General features: G+C 35.8%; 1 protein-coding gene across 1 annotated transcript in view; it reads right to left on the bottom strand.

Moving 5' to 3' along the window:
• LOC131437962 (paired mesoderm homeobox protein 2A-like) overlaps positions 1-13,089 on the bottom strand; it is a 72,424-nt gene extending 59,335 nt beyond the window's left edge. The window contains exon 1 of the mRNA XM_058607670.1: positions 11,897-13,089. Coding sequence (XP_058463653.1) covers positions 11,897-12,242 — 346 coding nt within the window. The 5' untranslated portion in view covers positions 12,243-13,089. The remainder of the gene's footprint in view (positions 1-11,896) is intronic.
• Between the last annotated feature and the right edge of the window lie 4,580 nt (positions 13,090-17,669).

Here is a 17,669-nt window from a genome sequence, read left to right as displayed (position 1 = left end):
ATTGAACGCGGATGAATTTTATCCGGATCCGACTTCCGGGTAATAAGAGATAAAAATATCTAACCTTCATATAGATGACGAAACAAAGAAGTACGAAATTTTCGAAAACGATCGCAAAACTTTTCGAAGTTGTAAGTCTGGCTATTTAATGGCCCTACAAACTAACAGCAACTGTGACAGCCACTCGATTCGAGTTCCGGAAACAGTTATTTAAAATGTCCAATATGAAACTTCCATCGATTTCTCGTGAAATGTCAATGAGATAGGCACCATTACATCACCAGATGGATTGAAACAGGTTTTTGGGTGCAGCATTCACAAAACGACGCTATTTTAAGTGCTACATTCATTTCACGCAAAATTTTTGTTTTGCTGTTGGTCAATATGACAAGTTTATTTTTTTTATTCCGATTGAATTGACGTGTGATTCAAATGACATGGGAATAATGTGTTTTACACTTAGGGAAATCGTGTAAGAATTGTTCAAATTATTGTAGCTGGAATCATTCCAGGATAATCTTGTTATCGTTCAGGAACGTAGTGGAATTTTTTGGAAAATCGAGGCGAATAGTCGAGTAGGATCTTCGGAACCGGAATTGTTTTCCATGAACCTTCCATATTTCTACAATGACCAAACAGTAGGTTTCGAACAAGCCCAAGATTGTTGTGTGGTGTGGATGTGACATACCATTATATCTTCGAAACAAAAGTATTAGTACGATCAATTACCTAACAATATCATTCAAACATTTAAAAGTTTGTCGGAATCGGTTCCGCCACCTCCGTGAAAATTGAACGAATAGAACAAAGTGTGATCTGTCAGATACATTACTGAGCCAAAAGTTATCGAATTCTGTTCAAGCATTTCCAAAAAAATTGAGCGAATAGAAAAAGTTCAGGTTTATGTACCCAAAAATTCTTTAACGTTTTCCTAAATTCTAATAGAAAAAAAAATTTAATTTGTGTTTCCATCTATCTTCAAGGAAGGAATTTCGAATGACTTTTCCGATTATGCCTTAGTATCATACTTCGCTCAGTGCTTTCTGAAAGGGTATGAACAATTGCCACAAAAATTGAACACGACAGGCGTCCTCAGTTCCTTTTCCGTTTCTAGATCAAACCGTTCCTATTTCTATTTTTCGTTTATAGATGATGTTTATTTCCCACCAAGAAATCCCGACAGTGACCAGTGGGCGTTTTATTCCGGTTCTGTTCGAGGTCGTCATCGAAATAAAAAACAATACCATGTCGGATGACGAAGAGGAAGATGCCAACTCCCATTCAATATCAATCAATGACCGAACATTTGCACCCTTCTGTTTAGCTCTAGTAAGCTAGTAAGATTATCCATCAGTAAGCTTACATTCGCCATCTTTATCATCGTTGTCCTGCCTTCGTTGTCGGAAACAACTTAGATCTTTGGGTGCAATTTCGTTGCCACCTTAAACATCTTCCCCTAGTGGAATCAACATTTGTAGCACCAAACCCAAGTTCAAGTCTGATAATATCCTCCAAAAAGAATATGTTAGGTTTATAAAAAAGGGAAAGATCGGGAAAGGAAATAAACCAGAAGGAAAAGGATTTGACTGGAATAAACTTTTTATCCATGTCTCGCAGCCTTGAATGAGGGTGTCCAAAGCTAACTCCACACGACTACAAACGGTAGAGCAAGAATAGGAAAATGACACAGGACAATGAAGTAAAGCGACAGTTTTCCCTGATCCGTAGAGAGGGAGGATCTTTTTCCTTAAGAGTGAATGCTGCTGTTTCTCCTGTCTGTTCTCGAAAACAAAGATGATAGTTTGGGACGGAACAAATCCGGACAGAAGATAAATTCCATACACTTAATAATATAGACAATAATACCTTGTAAATAATTCATGAAATAAAATGGAGCATCTTTTGGAGCCGTTTAGACGTTGTAATTCTGGGATGGAGCATTTGAGATGAAGATAGAGTAGTTTTTATGACAGAATAGCTGTTTCCTTTTGCTACAATAAAAATAGCCGAAGTAGATGGCATAATGCTCTCGAATCATTTGGAATCATAGTGAAATATTTTATTGTGCTCCAAATTTTTCAAACTAATTATTGAGCATAAGTCGTTCTATAAATTACTATTGTCTCGCCAATACTACACATGCTGATAGATATGAATCAACTACAGTCGCGACAGTTTCCGCACCAATAACGACAAGCAAATCAATCTCTACCGGAGAACGCAGCGACAGTTGATATACGACAAGCGTTTGTAGTTCGTGTTCCATAACACGGCCTATTGGTAGTTGCGTCATGTGGTTTTGCATCTAATCCTTGTGGGAATAATGAAATATGATACCCAATTAAGTGGCTACTAATTGCCAGATAATCCAATTTCGGAAATCATTCTCAATTATCAACAATTACCGCCAGAGGCAATCGAATTAAAACCAGATTTGAATCTTGAAAATCCAAAGCTCTTCCGTTCGGCGGTGCAAAGTGTTTATGTGTACGTGTCTGTGTTCAGTAGATGCTGAATTTATTATGACTTAGACTCGGGTAAGATCAGGAATAGTGAGGATTGGAATCGGGAACAGGAGGCTCTAGGTCTGATAGTTCGTTGTAGCTTTTACTGTGTCCTTTCAGGCTGTGAAAGGCTGTACAGGCTTTCTATTCTTCAGTGTGGATGCAGAGACTGCGTCAAATCCCAAAGATCATGGCCTTCTCTGTTGCAACGAGCATTTGCTACCCAGCTCCGGTTTCTGTCTGCGTTCAAAAGGGAGAAGGGGTCACCACACAAACCAAGGATTGGAGGTGGCTTATGTAGTATGAAATTACGGTCTGGGCTGTTAATTTATTATTACACTAGCAATTATGGCGTCAGTGATAATCATCGTCAGGCCCCAGGTTGATAGAACGGAAACTGAAATGGCACACACATACATAATAGTTCCGCCTGACAGTAATAGGGATTGCGTTCTGGATTTTAAAACCGAAATCAAACACTAGCGAATAGTGGTAAACTTAAACAATAACTGAAATATAATACTATTTTGTCCAAAATCACCAAAAAAACCCTATTCTACCAGACACAAGAACACCACACAAGATAACAAAGAGTCTCGGCCAAAACCATTCCGCATTACACATGTGATTCCATTTCTTTGTCTACCATGTTATCTCCCGTTTCCCGGAGCTGTCGCATGAAAACCAGTTTCCCAAGAACCACTCGGAGGAATTATTTATGAGTGAGTATTTCATTCTCACTTGCTTTCCGTCGGCCGTCTCTATTTCCACACCCACAAAGCCTTCAATTATCCCGCATAAGAACGGAAATAGCCTCAAACCATGAACCTGACCAGCATGTATAAACAGTTGCGCCTGAATGTGCGGGCAATTGTGGGGACCGTATTCGAAGTACACATAGGAAACTTTGTGTTTGTATGAAGTCACAGTTGTGGATATGTGTACATGTGTGTTGCGAAATTTAGTAGCTGGTGTTATTAACACAATTAGGCGTCATTTTAGAAAGCTAATGCAGCCTAATTGGGGAAGTTTCGGTTCACGAGGTTTTGGTCATGAATGATTCATTCTAATCGTTTGTTTGAAACTACTTTTAGGATCTTTTCATACACCTTCGTTTCCGGGATCCGAGCACGTTTGAATCAGTGCCTAACAAAGATGTTTGGAATGCTTAAACTGCTCTAGAGATTTATACATATGTTAGACCGGCCGACGTATATTATTCTACAACGGACCACCAAAATCACTACTTCGAATGTCTATCTGACTGTAACGGGTTCGGTATTAAAGCATAGTTTGCCGCAGTTTAAGTTCACGGTCGATTAATCTGAATAATGTGTTTTCGATTGCATTAGCTTAATGGACTTACTTGTGCCAGATATTTGACGAGGGATGGGGATGTTTGTGTGGATTGAAGCAAAATATGTGTTGCAGTATTTTGGGTCTTAGTTCATGTACTTAAAACGGATATTATGTATCTTTGAGGTGGTGGAAAAGGATAATTGCTTTACCAGTAACGCAATACTCACTCCCATTTTGAATATTGTTACACGGAACGACCGAAATTAGCTCTGCGCCTAATTCGTATTACTGTTTTTGAATTAGTTGATTTTAACAACAAAATTTCCAAAATAACTATAAAATTAGTTAAAATTTAGAATTTACTGTGCTGAAAAAAACTCTTATTTTTAGAGAAAGTGTTTCGTTGGCGAATATTCTGGACACAAACCAGCAATATTTCAATCCAACACGAAATTCTCATTGACAACTAATTTCGTTATTAAAATCAGAAACTTTGATTCTATTTATCTATCACCGTCATTACTGAAGGACAGCAGTGTCAAAGCAAAACAATCCATTAAAAAGCTAAAAGGGACAGTCTTGTTGAAACTGCTCGCAAATTGTTTAGATGTTTTTCGCATTTGTTACGATATATCCCTATATAATTTTCTAAACCGATATGTAAAAATGACGTAAACTGTTAGTGGAAAGTGTATTTATTCAGAATTTGTGCGCAGTTAAAGCGATTGTGGGTAATAATGTTTTTACGCGAAACAGTGAAGTGAGTTTCGAATGTTGCACTCTAATTGTACACGTCAAATGATGTTTTTTTGTATCTTCTCATTCCGGGCTACGCCGTCCGGTGTACTACTTGTATTCGGTTTTTGTTTTCCGAGTGCTCAAAGTTTTCAGTGAGAGAGTCGATTTTGCGAAGTCGAATGAAGAAAACAGCGATTTAGAAGTAAAATTTTCAAAAAGAAGTTTATGTTTCGCTTATGTCTTTTTCTCCAATACAACATCGTATTTATACCTGCAAATATAGAAAAGATAACCGCGACTGAAATTTTTTTCGGTAGTAGTGTGCCATCTAGTGGCTAGTAGTCATTACGGTGTTAACGAGCGCCATATAGCTGCTAATTGCAGAAACCAATTCAACCATTTATGTTGGTTGAAAACAACGTTTTATTTCTCTAATTCAACTAAAAAATTAGTTGAATGGATATGAAGCGTGCCTTAGCTAAGAAATGACAGCACGTTTAATTGGTGAATTCAACTAAAAAAATAGCCATTTCAACAAATATTTTATTATTATTAAGAGAATTAGAATTAAAAAATCTAAATTAGCAAAAGTAAGATTTTTTTAGTTGTCTCAAAAAATAACTAACTAAAATCAGAAAATCAACTAATTTTTTCGCCAAAATGCTAATTTCGGTCTTTCCGTGTATGTTTTCACTATTATAATATGAGAAATAGAATCAAATTTGAAAAACAGAGATTGAACATGGAACGAAAAGATTCAAATTAATTCATTATTGGTAAATTTTCCAATAGGAATGTAAACTTTTGATGTTCAACAACAAACTGCAGAATCATCTCAGTCCCTTATCATGAAACTATTGTTCCAATGAAAATGTTTCAAATTAATTCAGTTTGACATACCAGTGAAAACTGTCGACCTGTTCGATTAATCAAACATACACACTATGATTTGATTTGGATGTACGGTGATTTGTTAACGAAACTTTCGGTAATCTTCTGAAATAAGTGGTTTTTCGGAAAACGAAATTTATTTTATTGAAATTGTTTAAATTATCACCGAATAAATGGAGCTATGTTAGTTAATGATCGAATAGACTTATGCTATGTCCTCAGATTCTTGTTCCAAAAGTAGCGGAAACAGTAGTCTAGCCAATATGGAACTGGAATCGTCACAAACTTGGATTCATATTGAAGATCTAAAGTCTCAAATGAAACTCCTGTATATTTATTATCTGGATCCACTTTCTTATTTAGGAGTTACATAACTCCGTTACTGTTAAGTTACTTAAAGATAATTTTACTTCCAGCTGGTTGATGCTAATGATGATGATGATGTTTTTGCATTATTTCGATTAAACTCAATAAAACGCTTTTTGACATGAATTTCATTTATAGAAGTAATAGGAGCGCAGGGTTTGAACACACAGTAGGCGCTGTGTTTAAGGTAGCGCTTCGCCGTGGTCACGGGAGTTCGCTGCCTATCCCGGGGTTTCACGCGCTTTACCCAAAATTGTGAGAAAACGGGGAAGAAAATGGAATTTCCAAGAACATACGATTCAAGATAATTAATTTTTCTATCGATTCGTATATAAATTGTGCCTGATAAACATTTTTATCGAAAGATTTCGTGCGAGTTATAAAAATAAATGAGTTTTTCCTTATTCTTTCGCACGCACACAATGTCAACGCATGCATTGGGGTGTGCAAAATGCTACATGCGGTAGACGCTAACAACATTTCTTTTGTTTTCGTTGTCCGTTCTCTCTGCGTAAACGTTGAATATAGATGAGTAGAAAATGTAAGTAAGTGTTACTACTTTGTAAAATAATTTCTATTCATGTTTCAGTAGAACCAGAAATCAGTAAAGATTTTCATTGCTACTAGCTTTGACGCTTTGTTGAAAACGTAGCACATCCCTACATATGCGAGTTGTTTATAGCGAGAAAAGGAAAAAAGAAAACCAAATTTTAACAAAACTCGCACGAAATCTCGCGAAAGAAAAGCTTTCTAACTGATATTTTTCGCCAAATGCATAGTAAAATCATTTACCTACAATCGTATGTTTTTGATTTTTCGTGAATCGGGTTAGTATTTTAGAAATTTGAAATTTAGGGTGAAATTTCGGCGACAAAGCAAGAGGAAGCAGTGAGTTGTCTTGCTTCGACCTGACCACGGCGAAGCGCTACCTTAAATGGCGCATTTGAATTTGCGTAGCAAAAGCTGCACTCCTGTTACTTCTGTGTATAATATTTAAGCTAAATATGGTATCATTATAATTATTATTAATCACAGCATATATGTTAATGTTATTTGCTGGTTTTATTGATATTACTCCGCCAATACGGTTATACTAAATAAATTCCCAATACATCAATAAGCTTGAAATTCCGATGCGACTGACCGAACAAACTCATTGAAATTCTCTCATTCTGATAGAAAGAAGTAGTAAAGTGTCTGATTTTTCTAGTAAAATGTCTGAATTTTCTAAATCGCTGTATCGAGTGAAATCGAAATCAAACATTGATAACATACTTTCGTACCGGCACCGTGATACGAAAACGCTGTTTTGTTCTCTCTTAATCTTTAAACTTAACACATGTAGGTACCGGTGTGGTTTATAATCCATCTCTGTTTACCACCTATCATTAGATTCTCAAAGTTGGAAAATTCCCAGCGATTGCTGTACCCAAGCTCATATAAACTGACTAAAATTATCAGTGCATAGTTTAAGTTCAACCGTTTTAAGTCATCATATATCAATACTAATATTAGGTAAATTTATTCATTTAGTCGCCCCTTCGTGAACTTTTTCTGATCACATCAAAAATGATTTCCTACGTCACTTGACATGATAATAATCATACAGAAATCAAAATGATTTAGATCCAGTTCGCTTTCACATCTCATCCAAGTCAGTCGATAAAACAAAACCGCTTACATTCGGGACGGCTGAAACCAAGTACAGTATTGTATAGTGAACAGTAGAATGATCGCAAAATGAGTAAACCAAATGAACAAAAGCCACCGCAGCCAGTACAATGCTGGAAGCATACAGTTGTTGTTGACGTCAGACAGTGCAAAATTCGACCTTTCAGGGGAGGGGTAAGGCCTAAATGATGGCGATTTTTCTTCAGAACTAACGTACAACAAAATCAATTCAAATATTTTGTATAATAAAAAGCATGATTCGAACAACATGTTGTAATTTTTTCGTTGAAAAATATTGAGAAATGAGTCGGTGAAGAGCCATTTTTGTGGACGCTTCTTAAAAATCACGATTTGCGGTGTCCACTGTATCTCAGCGCAGACTAATCAGAAGTGAACAAATCAAAGCAGTATAGTTAGAAAAGAAGTTTTTCGAGACCCCAACGTTTCTCTTTTATTTTTTTTTTATTTTTTTGAACTTTTGGTGGTCGTTCAAAGTGAAAACTACCATTTTTCACGAAAAAATCCGTCATTTTGTAGCGGTAAAACCTCCCCAAAGTAACAAACAACGAAAAGAAAAACATTGGGGCCTGATTTTTTATATGTAGAAAGTGTGTGCAAAATTTGAAAAAAATTAGTGCAGTAGTTTTTGAATGACGATGGACACGGACTTTCAAAACCTGTTTTCGAAAAAAACGCGTTGAAAGTTTTTTGTCTATAAAATCGAAGGAAACAATTTATTACTCAAGGCAGCCTGTAGGGACTAACATTCTCAAAAAGCCACATTTTTTCTTTTGTATTTTGTTATAATGAAATATTTCGGAAATGTTTTGTCAAGTTTTTAAGTCAATAGAAGCAGAAATCTTGAACCTGTGTGCGCAGCTCTTATTTCTTCGTAGTATGAGATCGGCAAAGAAAAAGGCCCATAACTTGCCGAGTTTTGTTTCGATAGGCTTCAAAATTTCACAGAACATTCTTGAAATGTTTTACTATCAGAAAATAGAAAAAAATAATAAATGATTTTTCAAAAGTGTTAGACCCTACCCGCCCCTTTATACGAGAACCTAAAAGTTTACTTATGGACTCCTTAATAAGGAGCAAATGAATCTTGACATTAAACTTGTGCGTTTACTTCAATGCAACAAGACAAATTATGTTGTTTCCATCCAGTTTTATCGAAGGCTGGATGCAATTCAATTCGCTAAATACAATAACAACTATGTGGAGCATGAAAACATCAAGTGCAACATACCAGTGTGTATGGAAGATAGTACTATAGAAGCGCGTATGCATGATCTGTCCTTAAGCGTTTCCAATCCTTATATTCGTAAAACTATATCCCAGTACGGAGAGATTCTTTCCATCGAAAAGGAAGTGTGGAAGAACTTTTTTTCCGGTATCCTAAAAGGCATACGTTTGTTATGCATGCGCTTGAAGAAGGCTACACCTTCTTATATGATTTTCGGTCAGGATACAAAGATTATGTGCAAATCACTACCTATGACAATCAGATGGCTACATGTTAATAATTCACTATGGTAAGCCATGTGATAAACTTGACAAGAAGACATTTACACCAAAGGACAAGGGTGCTTCCACCACACCAACCCCAAATAACCCCAGCACATCGGTGACAGTCGTCAACAACAATGAAGCATTCTTCTCAATGAAACCTATAACTAACAACGATGATTCCACCAACAACAGTGACACCGAACCAATGAATGGGAGCGAGAATAGCGAGCCACTGCTTCCCCTTATTTTGTTGGATAGCAATTAAAACGTTTTTCCATCAAGGAAAAAGATGACAACTAGATCCAGCCATCAGACAAAATATTTTTTATTAGTGTTAAACGGTCACGTTAAGCTTAATTTCATATGAGCCGAAATAAAAAATCTTAATGAATAAAAATCACTTAGAGATCACTTGTGGTTTCGCAACGATGATTTTTTCCACTTATGATGCAATCTTTGATTTTCGATGATTTTCCCTGCTCTGATTGTATTATATTATAATATATTATATTATATTATATTATATTTTATTTTATTATATTATATTATATTATATTATATTATATTATATTATATTATATTATATTATATTATATTATATTATATTATATTATATTATATTATATTATATTATATTATATTATATTATATTATATTATATTATATTATATTATATTATATTATATTATATTATATTATATTATATTAAATTATATTATATTATATTACATTATATTATACTATATTATATTTTTCTATTCATTATACCTTTATATTACAATGCATATTCATTTAAAAATCCAAAATTTAACTTACACTGGGCTTTTTTAGCGTTTTTTTAATTTCTTTTAAATGCGGTTTCCCAAAATTGTGTTTTTGATTGCGTTTGCGACGATATGTGTTTTATGTTATAAAAACCATATAAGTTGATTTGGACAGATGTCCGAAGTTATGTGGCTTTCCAATGTTAAGTCTGTAAAGTTTTGCGAAAAAAAATCTTTATCTACTGTGACTCGAATCGAAAATCAATAGAACACAAAATAAGTATGTTAATCGATTGAGCTTGAGCTTGAGCGACCACCCCTGGTTGCTACTCCGTTACTGATCGGAATTAGCTGAAATTGTACAGGGAGTTTGTAGATGATCCGACCTGGGACTGGTAAATCATCCTTCAATGTACATCTTCTGGTAATTCCAGAATTCATTGATCAGTACCGGCGCCGGCCAGGCCCAAACGTAGATCGTCTAAGGAATGGGAAGGGATGTTAGTACAACACTTGTTGTTACTAGAGGCCGTATATACTACTGCGCACTTCACAAGTATCACGGGAGAAGCTTATTTGTTAGTAAAAATTTCAGTATTGGTATTATTCGCGCACTACTCAGTATGTTCCGGTTTCAAGATGCACGGATGCACCACTAAACTCACTGACTTCCCGAGTGAACGTTTCAACAATATCCTATATTGAAGGCCCGGGATGTCTTGATTCACAGCTCTTATTCGAGGAAAAATTTGCAATACTATCGCATAAAAAATAAAAACTTCCCTAGTCTTTGTAAATGAAATTACGTGATACAAAATAAACGAGTGAATAGGATTTACACAAATTAGTTGATTCATTGCATTGGCATATTCTAAACAGTTGTTATAAAATAATTTCAAATCACCAAATAAAGGTCAACAGATTTCACGTGCGTCTTGATTCTGTATTATTTCCGCTTTATTATTTTAATTATTTTTTTAAAATTATTCATTGGTTATATTGGTTGATCTGGGCAGCCGGCTACCGAGAAAAATATAATTTATTGTTTGAAATATTAATGGCAAGTGTTTTTTACTATGTATTCAATATACCGATATATGTTATCATCATTTTTATCATTTTTTATCATTCAATTTATAATCCTGAAAGACAATCAATAACATTCAAAAAAAAACTTTTCTCCGAAGCTATACGGGAATTGATAAGCAGAATGGAGAGACAATTTAGTAAAATAGAGTAATCAGAAGTGAAACATTGAAAATATCTGATAACTGAAAGGTAAAAGAAACTCCTGCAATTGTCGCCTTTTACGACATGGAAGCAGGAACCCAGTGGATCTATTCTTGGTTCATTTTTTCCGCCGGATTCCACACGGCATCTAGGCTGGTACTGTTCGGAGAGAGCTAATAGGTACTATCAATCTCCTAGTGGACTCCAGCCCCTTAGTATGTTAATCGATTGAGTCACAGAACTCTTACCTGATTGACTGATCATCGGTACAGTTGCACTTGCTAGCCAAGTGAAAATTACTGTGTTGGAGCCTGTGAAATTAGTTCAAAAATCTTTAAGTAAATTGAATTTTTGTGTAATTTGGGAGCTAGGCTTCTACGAACTGCATCGTATGTGCAATTAGATTACCACATCTTTTCTTTTGGTGTTCTTATTTTTACTACAGTACAGTACCCTAACCCGTTAATCTCATCATCATAGCGTAAGGAAATAAAGTTAAATACTTTTTGCCAAGAAATATAAATCTTCCATATGTGTGTATCAACTAGAATTCTTAATTTCACGACGTCTTCAGAAAAATATAAAATTTAAAAGGATTTTAAAATATACACATTATAAACAATCTAAAATCATCTTTATTTTTTTTAGCGCCAACTAAAAAAATCAAGACTCAACGAAAAAAATCAATTTAGCAAGAATGAATAATTAATTGGTAAGGCGAATGACCGGAAACGGTTAAAGTCGCTAATAAAATAAAACAAACAAATAATTAATCGCAAAAAGAAAAATATTCAGCTAGACTCAGTCATCAGGCGTGTCAGAAATTGAACTAACAATAATGAATCTAGTAGTATTGGTCAAAATAGAAGTACTAAACAATGGCATGAATATAAAACCGAAAACAACGGAACATCTACTTACATTGTAAATTCATCGATGTCTGAAACATCGACGCTCGGTGTACATCTTGATGGGTTCTGCCTCCCATTACTGAACACTGGCTTCCGGGAGCAGCTGCTGCCGCCGCATGGTGCAATGCACTCATGCTTACGTTTCCCGGACCGACGGCAGAACCGACGGGATTGTACGAGCGGGCCATCGAAGCCGCAGCGGCCGTATACCGATAAGCCGCCTGGGACATCTGACTACAAGAGGTCAGATCGCCGTATGTACACGGCATGTTACCGAGACCCGTCGGATCCATACCTCCCTGGAGACAGCTGGAATCGAATCCGGCCGCCGCCTGGTTCAGGTAGGAGTAGTCCATCTCGTGAGGATAAATTTTGGCGGTTTTTCGTATTTCCGGGTTGTTGTCGGATAAAGTCTATTACTTGCCGGGCCGATTTGGGAAATCCGATTACGATAATGTTGATTGGCGAATATGTTCCTTTATTTTGGTGCTGTGTGTATAGCCAGAGAAAAGGACAGTAACACAGGAAGGCGCCAAAAATGAAATTAAATATTAATTTTCACTTGCGCTTCGTTCGGAACGAGCTTTTCGTTTTTTTATTTCGGGTTATTTATTTTTATTATCCTTGAGTTTACTGCTCAACACCTCACCTGAGCTTCATGCCTATTTCATGAGATTATGTATCACAACACTTGAACTGCGTATTGCTCCACTGTGTAACGGGAGCTGTATCGCTTTCAACACTTACTTTTCCGCGCATTCAAGTTTTATTTTCAATGGAAACCGTTGTATCATATCAATCAGATCAGAATCATTGCTACTGTTATTGAATCAAGAATGGATTATTAGATGGAGTTGATTTAAATTAAATCTTCTCATATCATCTTCTTCTCTTCTCCATGAATGTTCAAGGTGAAAGTTTCGTTATGCGCGTACTCACACTCCTACACACATATCCTACTTCAATTCGTTCTGCTTGATATTCAATGAAACACGGATTTTTTTATCGATAAAGTAACCCTAACCAGATCTAGAGAAATGTTTTCAACTTCTGTCACAGAAAAAACACTAACAAATGTTTCCGCAAGGATTTACACAACCACAAAACTTTCAACTCTCGAGACTTCCGCAACTTTGAATGTGTCCTGACAAAAACGCACCCACAATAGAACAGCACGCGACCGGTTGCTTCTCTTAGCCAAAATCAAATGATAAGCTTAATTCAATAACGTGAACTCAAAACCTGCTGCTGCTGCGTTTGCCAAATGCCACTTGCTTAGCAGCCAGCAGTGATAACTGGGGTTGTTTTTTCCACCCCAGGTCTGAAAACAGTTCAAGGCAACGCAGCATCCCTAGTGAAAATTCTCACTCCTGCAGAGAAAATCCTTACCAGAAGGCGTGGCTTGCTGTTGTCTGTGAACCAATCCACAGGCAGCACAAAGAGCAAACGAACTGATGACGTCATCGGTCCTCACTGTCTATTACGCTGTGTTGCTTGTTGCTTACATCGTCCTCGCTCAAGCACTCATACACACATGTATGGGATATAAAGCCCGCAAAAACAAACGCTACTAGAAACGTTGCGTCTCCTACAAACAGTGACGAAAGCATTGACTATTCAACCAATCCGTCAGTAACTGCCGTAAACTGCGATAAGAAAAGCTAGACAATCTTGCAAGACGGAAAAGTGCATCATTTATTTGCAGATTTAATTTTTCGACACGTTTACAGAACCAGTCCTTTTTTGCATGTGCTGTGTTTGCTCCAGCGGCTTGCTGTTCACTTTAATCCCTGTTTATAAAAAAAAACTTCTTCAAAGAGATTAGACAACATAAAATATTATTTCGAGTTATTATTTCATAAACAATAAGCATTGTCTATCAACTGTTCATAGATAATTCGAGCTTAAATCAATTTTTTTTACCGACAGCCATATCTTCATTTGAACGAATTGGTTCGAAAGATTCATATATATATATATATATATATATATATATATATATATATATATATATATATATATATATATATATATATATATATATATATATATATATATATATATATATATATATATATATATATATATATATATATATATATATATATATATATATATATATATATATATATATATATATATATATATATTAAAAATTTAATATGTTGTGGTTATGCAATTTTTAAATTGAGAATCAAAATATTATTCTTTTTGATTGTTTGTTGTAATTTTTACAACAGGCTGAACCAAGGTTATTATCGCACAATTTTTAATATTGATAAATTTCGCGTCACTTCGCAACGAAGTTAGCAGTACTCTCGCCGATTTCAACGAAACTATCTAGACGTGTAGACTTTGTCACAAAAGCTGTGTTTTCCAGAATTGCTTTTGGCTTAGTCTTTTCAAAAGAAGAAAACTTTCTTTTACTGATTAGGGCAGGGCTGATTGGTTGCTTTCCAAAAACGTGATACCTCTGTAAAGGATGTTCAAAGCCATACAAAATAGTATAACGGTTTCTAATGTAACCTTACTTTAGTTTTTGTTAATCGTTATTGTTCACGAATACATTCATTGATGTAGGCTGGAAGCAAACTAGGGTTGGTCGGCCGATTTTTCTTTACACATTTGATAGATTCGGACTAATTCACATAATTTTTCCTCATCATCTTAACCGGCACATTCGAATTTCGGGTACCGTGACAATCAGAATCAGATTGCAGAAACAAGCATAAAGAAGCGATCTCTGTAATTGCAGACCCTGTCAGCTTAGAGAGAAATTAGTCTTCAGTTCAGCTACGCCATCGCTCGGCATCACATTGAACTTATCATGTCAGTTATATGGGTGCGCAGTACTACTATTTTGGCGCACACGAATTTGGCATTTCTCTTACCTACTTGTATGTACGAGTCTCGATTTGGACTCGTCTGAGGACGCCATCCTCGCAAAAAAAGTATGTCGTTCACGATTTGTTCGTAAAATGTAAGAGCTGAATATCCTGATAATATTATGTTTTTGGTAATAAAGAGTATTTCGGTTAAGGATGTCGGATTATTCAATAATCGTGTAAAATTTTAATCGATTATCAGGAATATTAATCGATTACTCGATTTTTAGATTTTTTGAATAATTCGAAGAGTTTAATAATTGAATATTAGTTTCAAACTGATCAATTAAATATTGTTTGATTATCTTGAGACAATGTTCCATCCAAATCAAAAATCGATTTGTTTTTCAGTGTAGAACTCAATTTTAATTCCCTAAATATTGACTAAAAAATTTGAATAATAATTCTTCCGAAGAATTTGTCAATAATTACTCAGATGAAGTGACTCAGTCGAAAATCGGGAGGGTCAAATGGACTGACCACGTTGCACGAAGACTGTTCTGTCAGGCTGCGTTTTGATCGCACCCAACCGGTGGCACAGGCAGAAATGGATACATCAAGTCAGGGTGGACCTAAGAAAATATTGCAACCTTGGAAACCGGTGAACTGCAGCCTAAAACCGATCAACATGGACCAATCTTCTAGAAACAGCGCGGATACCGCGGATGGCACTCTAAGCTAATTGAAATGATATGTATATGATTTGAAAAAATAATAAACGAGTAACTCTTAATACAAATTGATGGTCACAACTTTTAAATAAAACTTTCTGAATAAAACTTTGCCCACATCTCCAGTATGAAAAAAATATTTTGCACGGATGGAGAGACCTGCATTTTTTGCATAAAAGTTTATTTAAATCGTTGTAACTCGGGAACTTTTATTGGTAGCAGAGAAGTGTTAACAGGGAAAACAGGATAACAGTTGAGTACTCTAAAAAATCTAAAAAATGAAAAAAATCAAATCATAAAAGGTAAAGCAATTTTTAAAGCTGAGCTGAAGTAGATCGCCCGTAGTTGCACTTCGTGATTGACCGAATGAACGGAAATGCACAACGAACCAAGAACATGAAGTTTGGGAGAAGCAAATCATTTTCACTGTACATACCCACTCACTTCTAACTTTTCATAAAATGATCAATAACGACGCCGACTACGACCAAAGGTTGTGCTAGGAAGGAATGTTAGTCCGATACTCGTTGTTTCTAGAGACCGCGGGTTCCACTGTATCTCCACGAGCATCACGGGATGTGTTAGTAGAGAGATTCAAAAGATCCGGATATGTACACGGGTAAAAATCTATTACCGGTACCATGATTTTTCAATCTTGAAATCATGAACCATGCCTTCTAATTAAATTTCATGAGCAAAATTATTGATATCATGAAAATTTGGATGAAAGATGTGGTATTGTTCATGATATCAATCGTTTTGATCATGAAATCATGACTTATTATTCATGATAGACATGATTCATGATTTCATGATTTTTTATCATGGTTCCGGAAATAGATTTTTATTCGTGTTTTGATAAACAATATGATCTCAAAAAAAACTGATATTCAATACTCAGGAGAAATATAATAAGGCATTATAAGTAAGAAAAATATAAGATATCTCTAAGGAACGATATCAGTTTCCGCCGCCTGAGCATTGAATTTAGTTTTGCGAATCAACTCATTGAAAATAAACTTTTTCGAGACACCGCATCGTTCTCCCAGTGATCATGAAAGAAGTAAAGAAATTTTTAAAGATTAAAAAATAAAAATAAATATAATTATGAAACAAATCGCATCCGAAATTTCTTTTTCGGTGCTTCTAATTTGCCAGGTGTGCCATCTAATGAAGCGAATTTTTTTAAATGAAAACACATGTAGGTTGTAAATAGTTGGTTCAAGATACTACTTTATTCAAAGTAGTTGCATTCGAAAGCTCATATCTATTCATCTATCAACCAAGTCACGACTACCACATCGGAAGAAATATTCATCATTTGAAACGAACCAGTCGTGAAGCCATTTTCCGCATCTTCATAACTAGTTAAGTGCTGCTCATCGAATGCGTGAGACATCGATGAAAATAAATCATAGTCAGAAGGGGTTAATTTTTTTACTCAATAATAAAATAAATTTTAGGCACACTGATTAAGCTCTTAAATGCAAGGGTATTTTCTAATCGTAATTAACTACTAACTTAAAACTAGAATAGTATCATTAGATTATGTCGTCTCGGATCTTCGAAAATCGGCGATCGGCAGTGGTCGGTGAATTGAATATTGCATGAGTCTTCCAGATGGCGTCGTTAAATATCTATGGCCGAAGCGGTTCATACGGGTCCGCGGGAAACACCCCTAGGCTACGAAGGCCTGGCGGGTGGCCCGCATGCTGGTCATCGACTGGAGCGGTCTTCCGTTGTCGGCGATGGTGATGTTACGGAATAGAATGAAGAAAAGAAAATATTGTGGAAAACGGGGTAAAAAGGGGGTATGGGAACAAAATGTCTGAAAACTACAGAGATCTAATTAGTTACCATCAAGATGGTGTAGAGACGGGGAACGAAAAAGTTAGTGACAAAAAACAAAAGATATTGTTAGTTCTAAGAAGAAGGTGGACTGGGACAGGGAACGAGAGAATCAGGCGGATGTTAGTGTAGAACCTGTAGGTGGAGATTATGCTTTCTGCGCGAGGTATAACAGATTACACTTGTATATTAATGTGTTTAAGGTAATGGTATAAGAGAAGCATATATGAACTATCCCGATTCGCTAACACATCCCGAACCGGAACCTCAGGCGGTCTACATCGAACCCTAAGGGATTCCAGTAGCTTCGACCTGGCGTCACGATACAGCACGAGCACGACATGCTCGATGTTCTGATAACCGTCGCCACAGGTGCAGA

Source organism: Malaya genurostris, chromosome 3, assembly GCF_030247185.1.
Source record: "Malaya genurostris strain Urasoe2022 chromosome 3, Malgen_1.1, whole genome shotgun sequence".
Lineage (NCBI taxonomy): Eukaryota > Metazoa > Arthropoda > Insecta > Diptera > Culicidae > Malaya > Malaya genurostris.
Note: the sequence above shows the minus strand (reverse complement) of the source record. Positions and strands in the feature narration are given on the sequence as shown.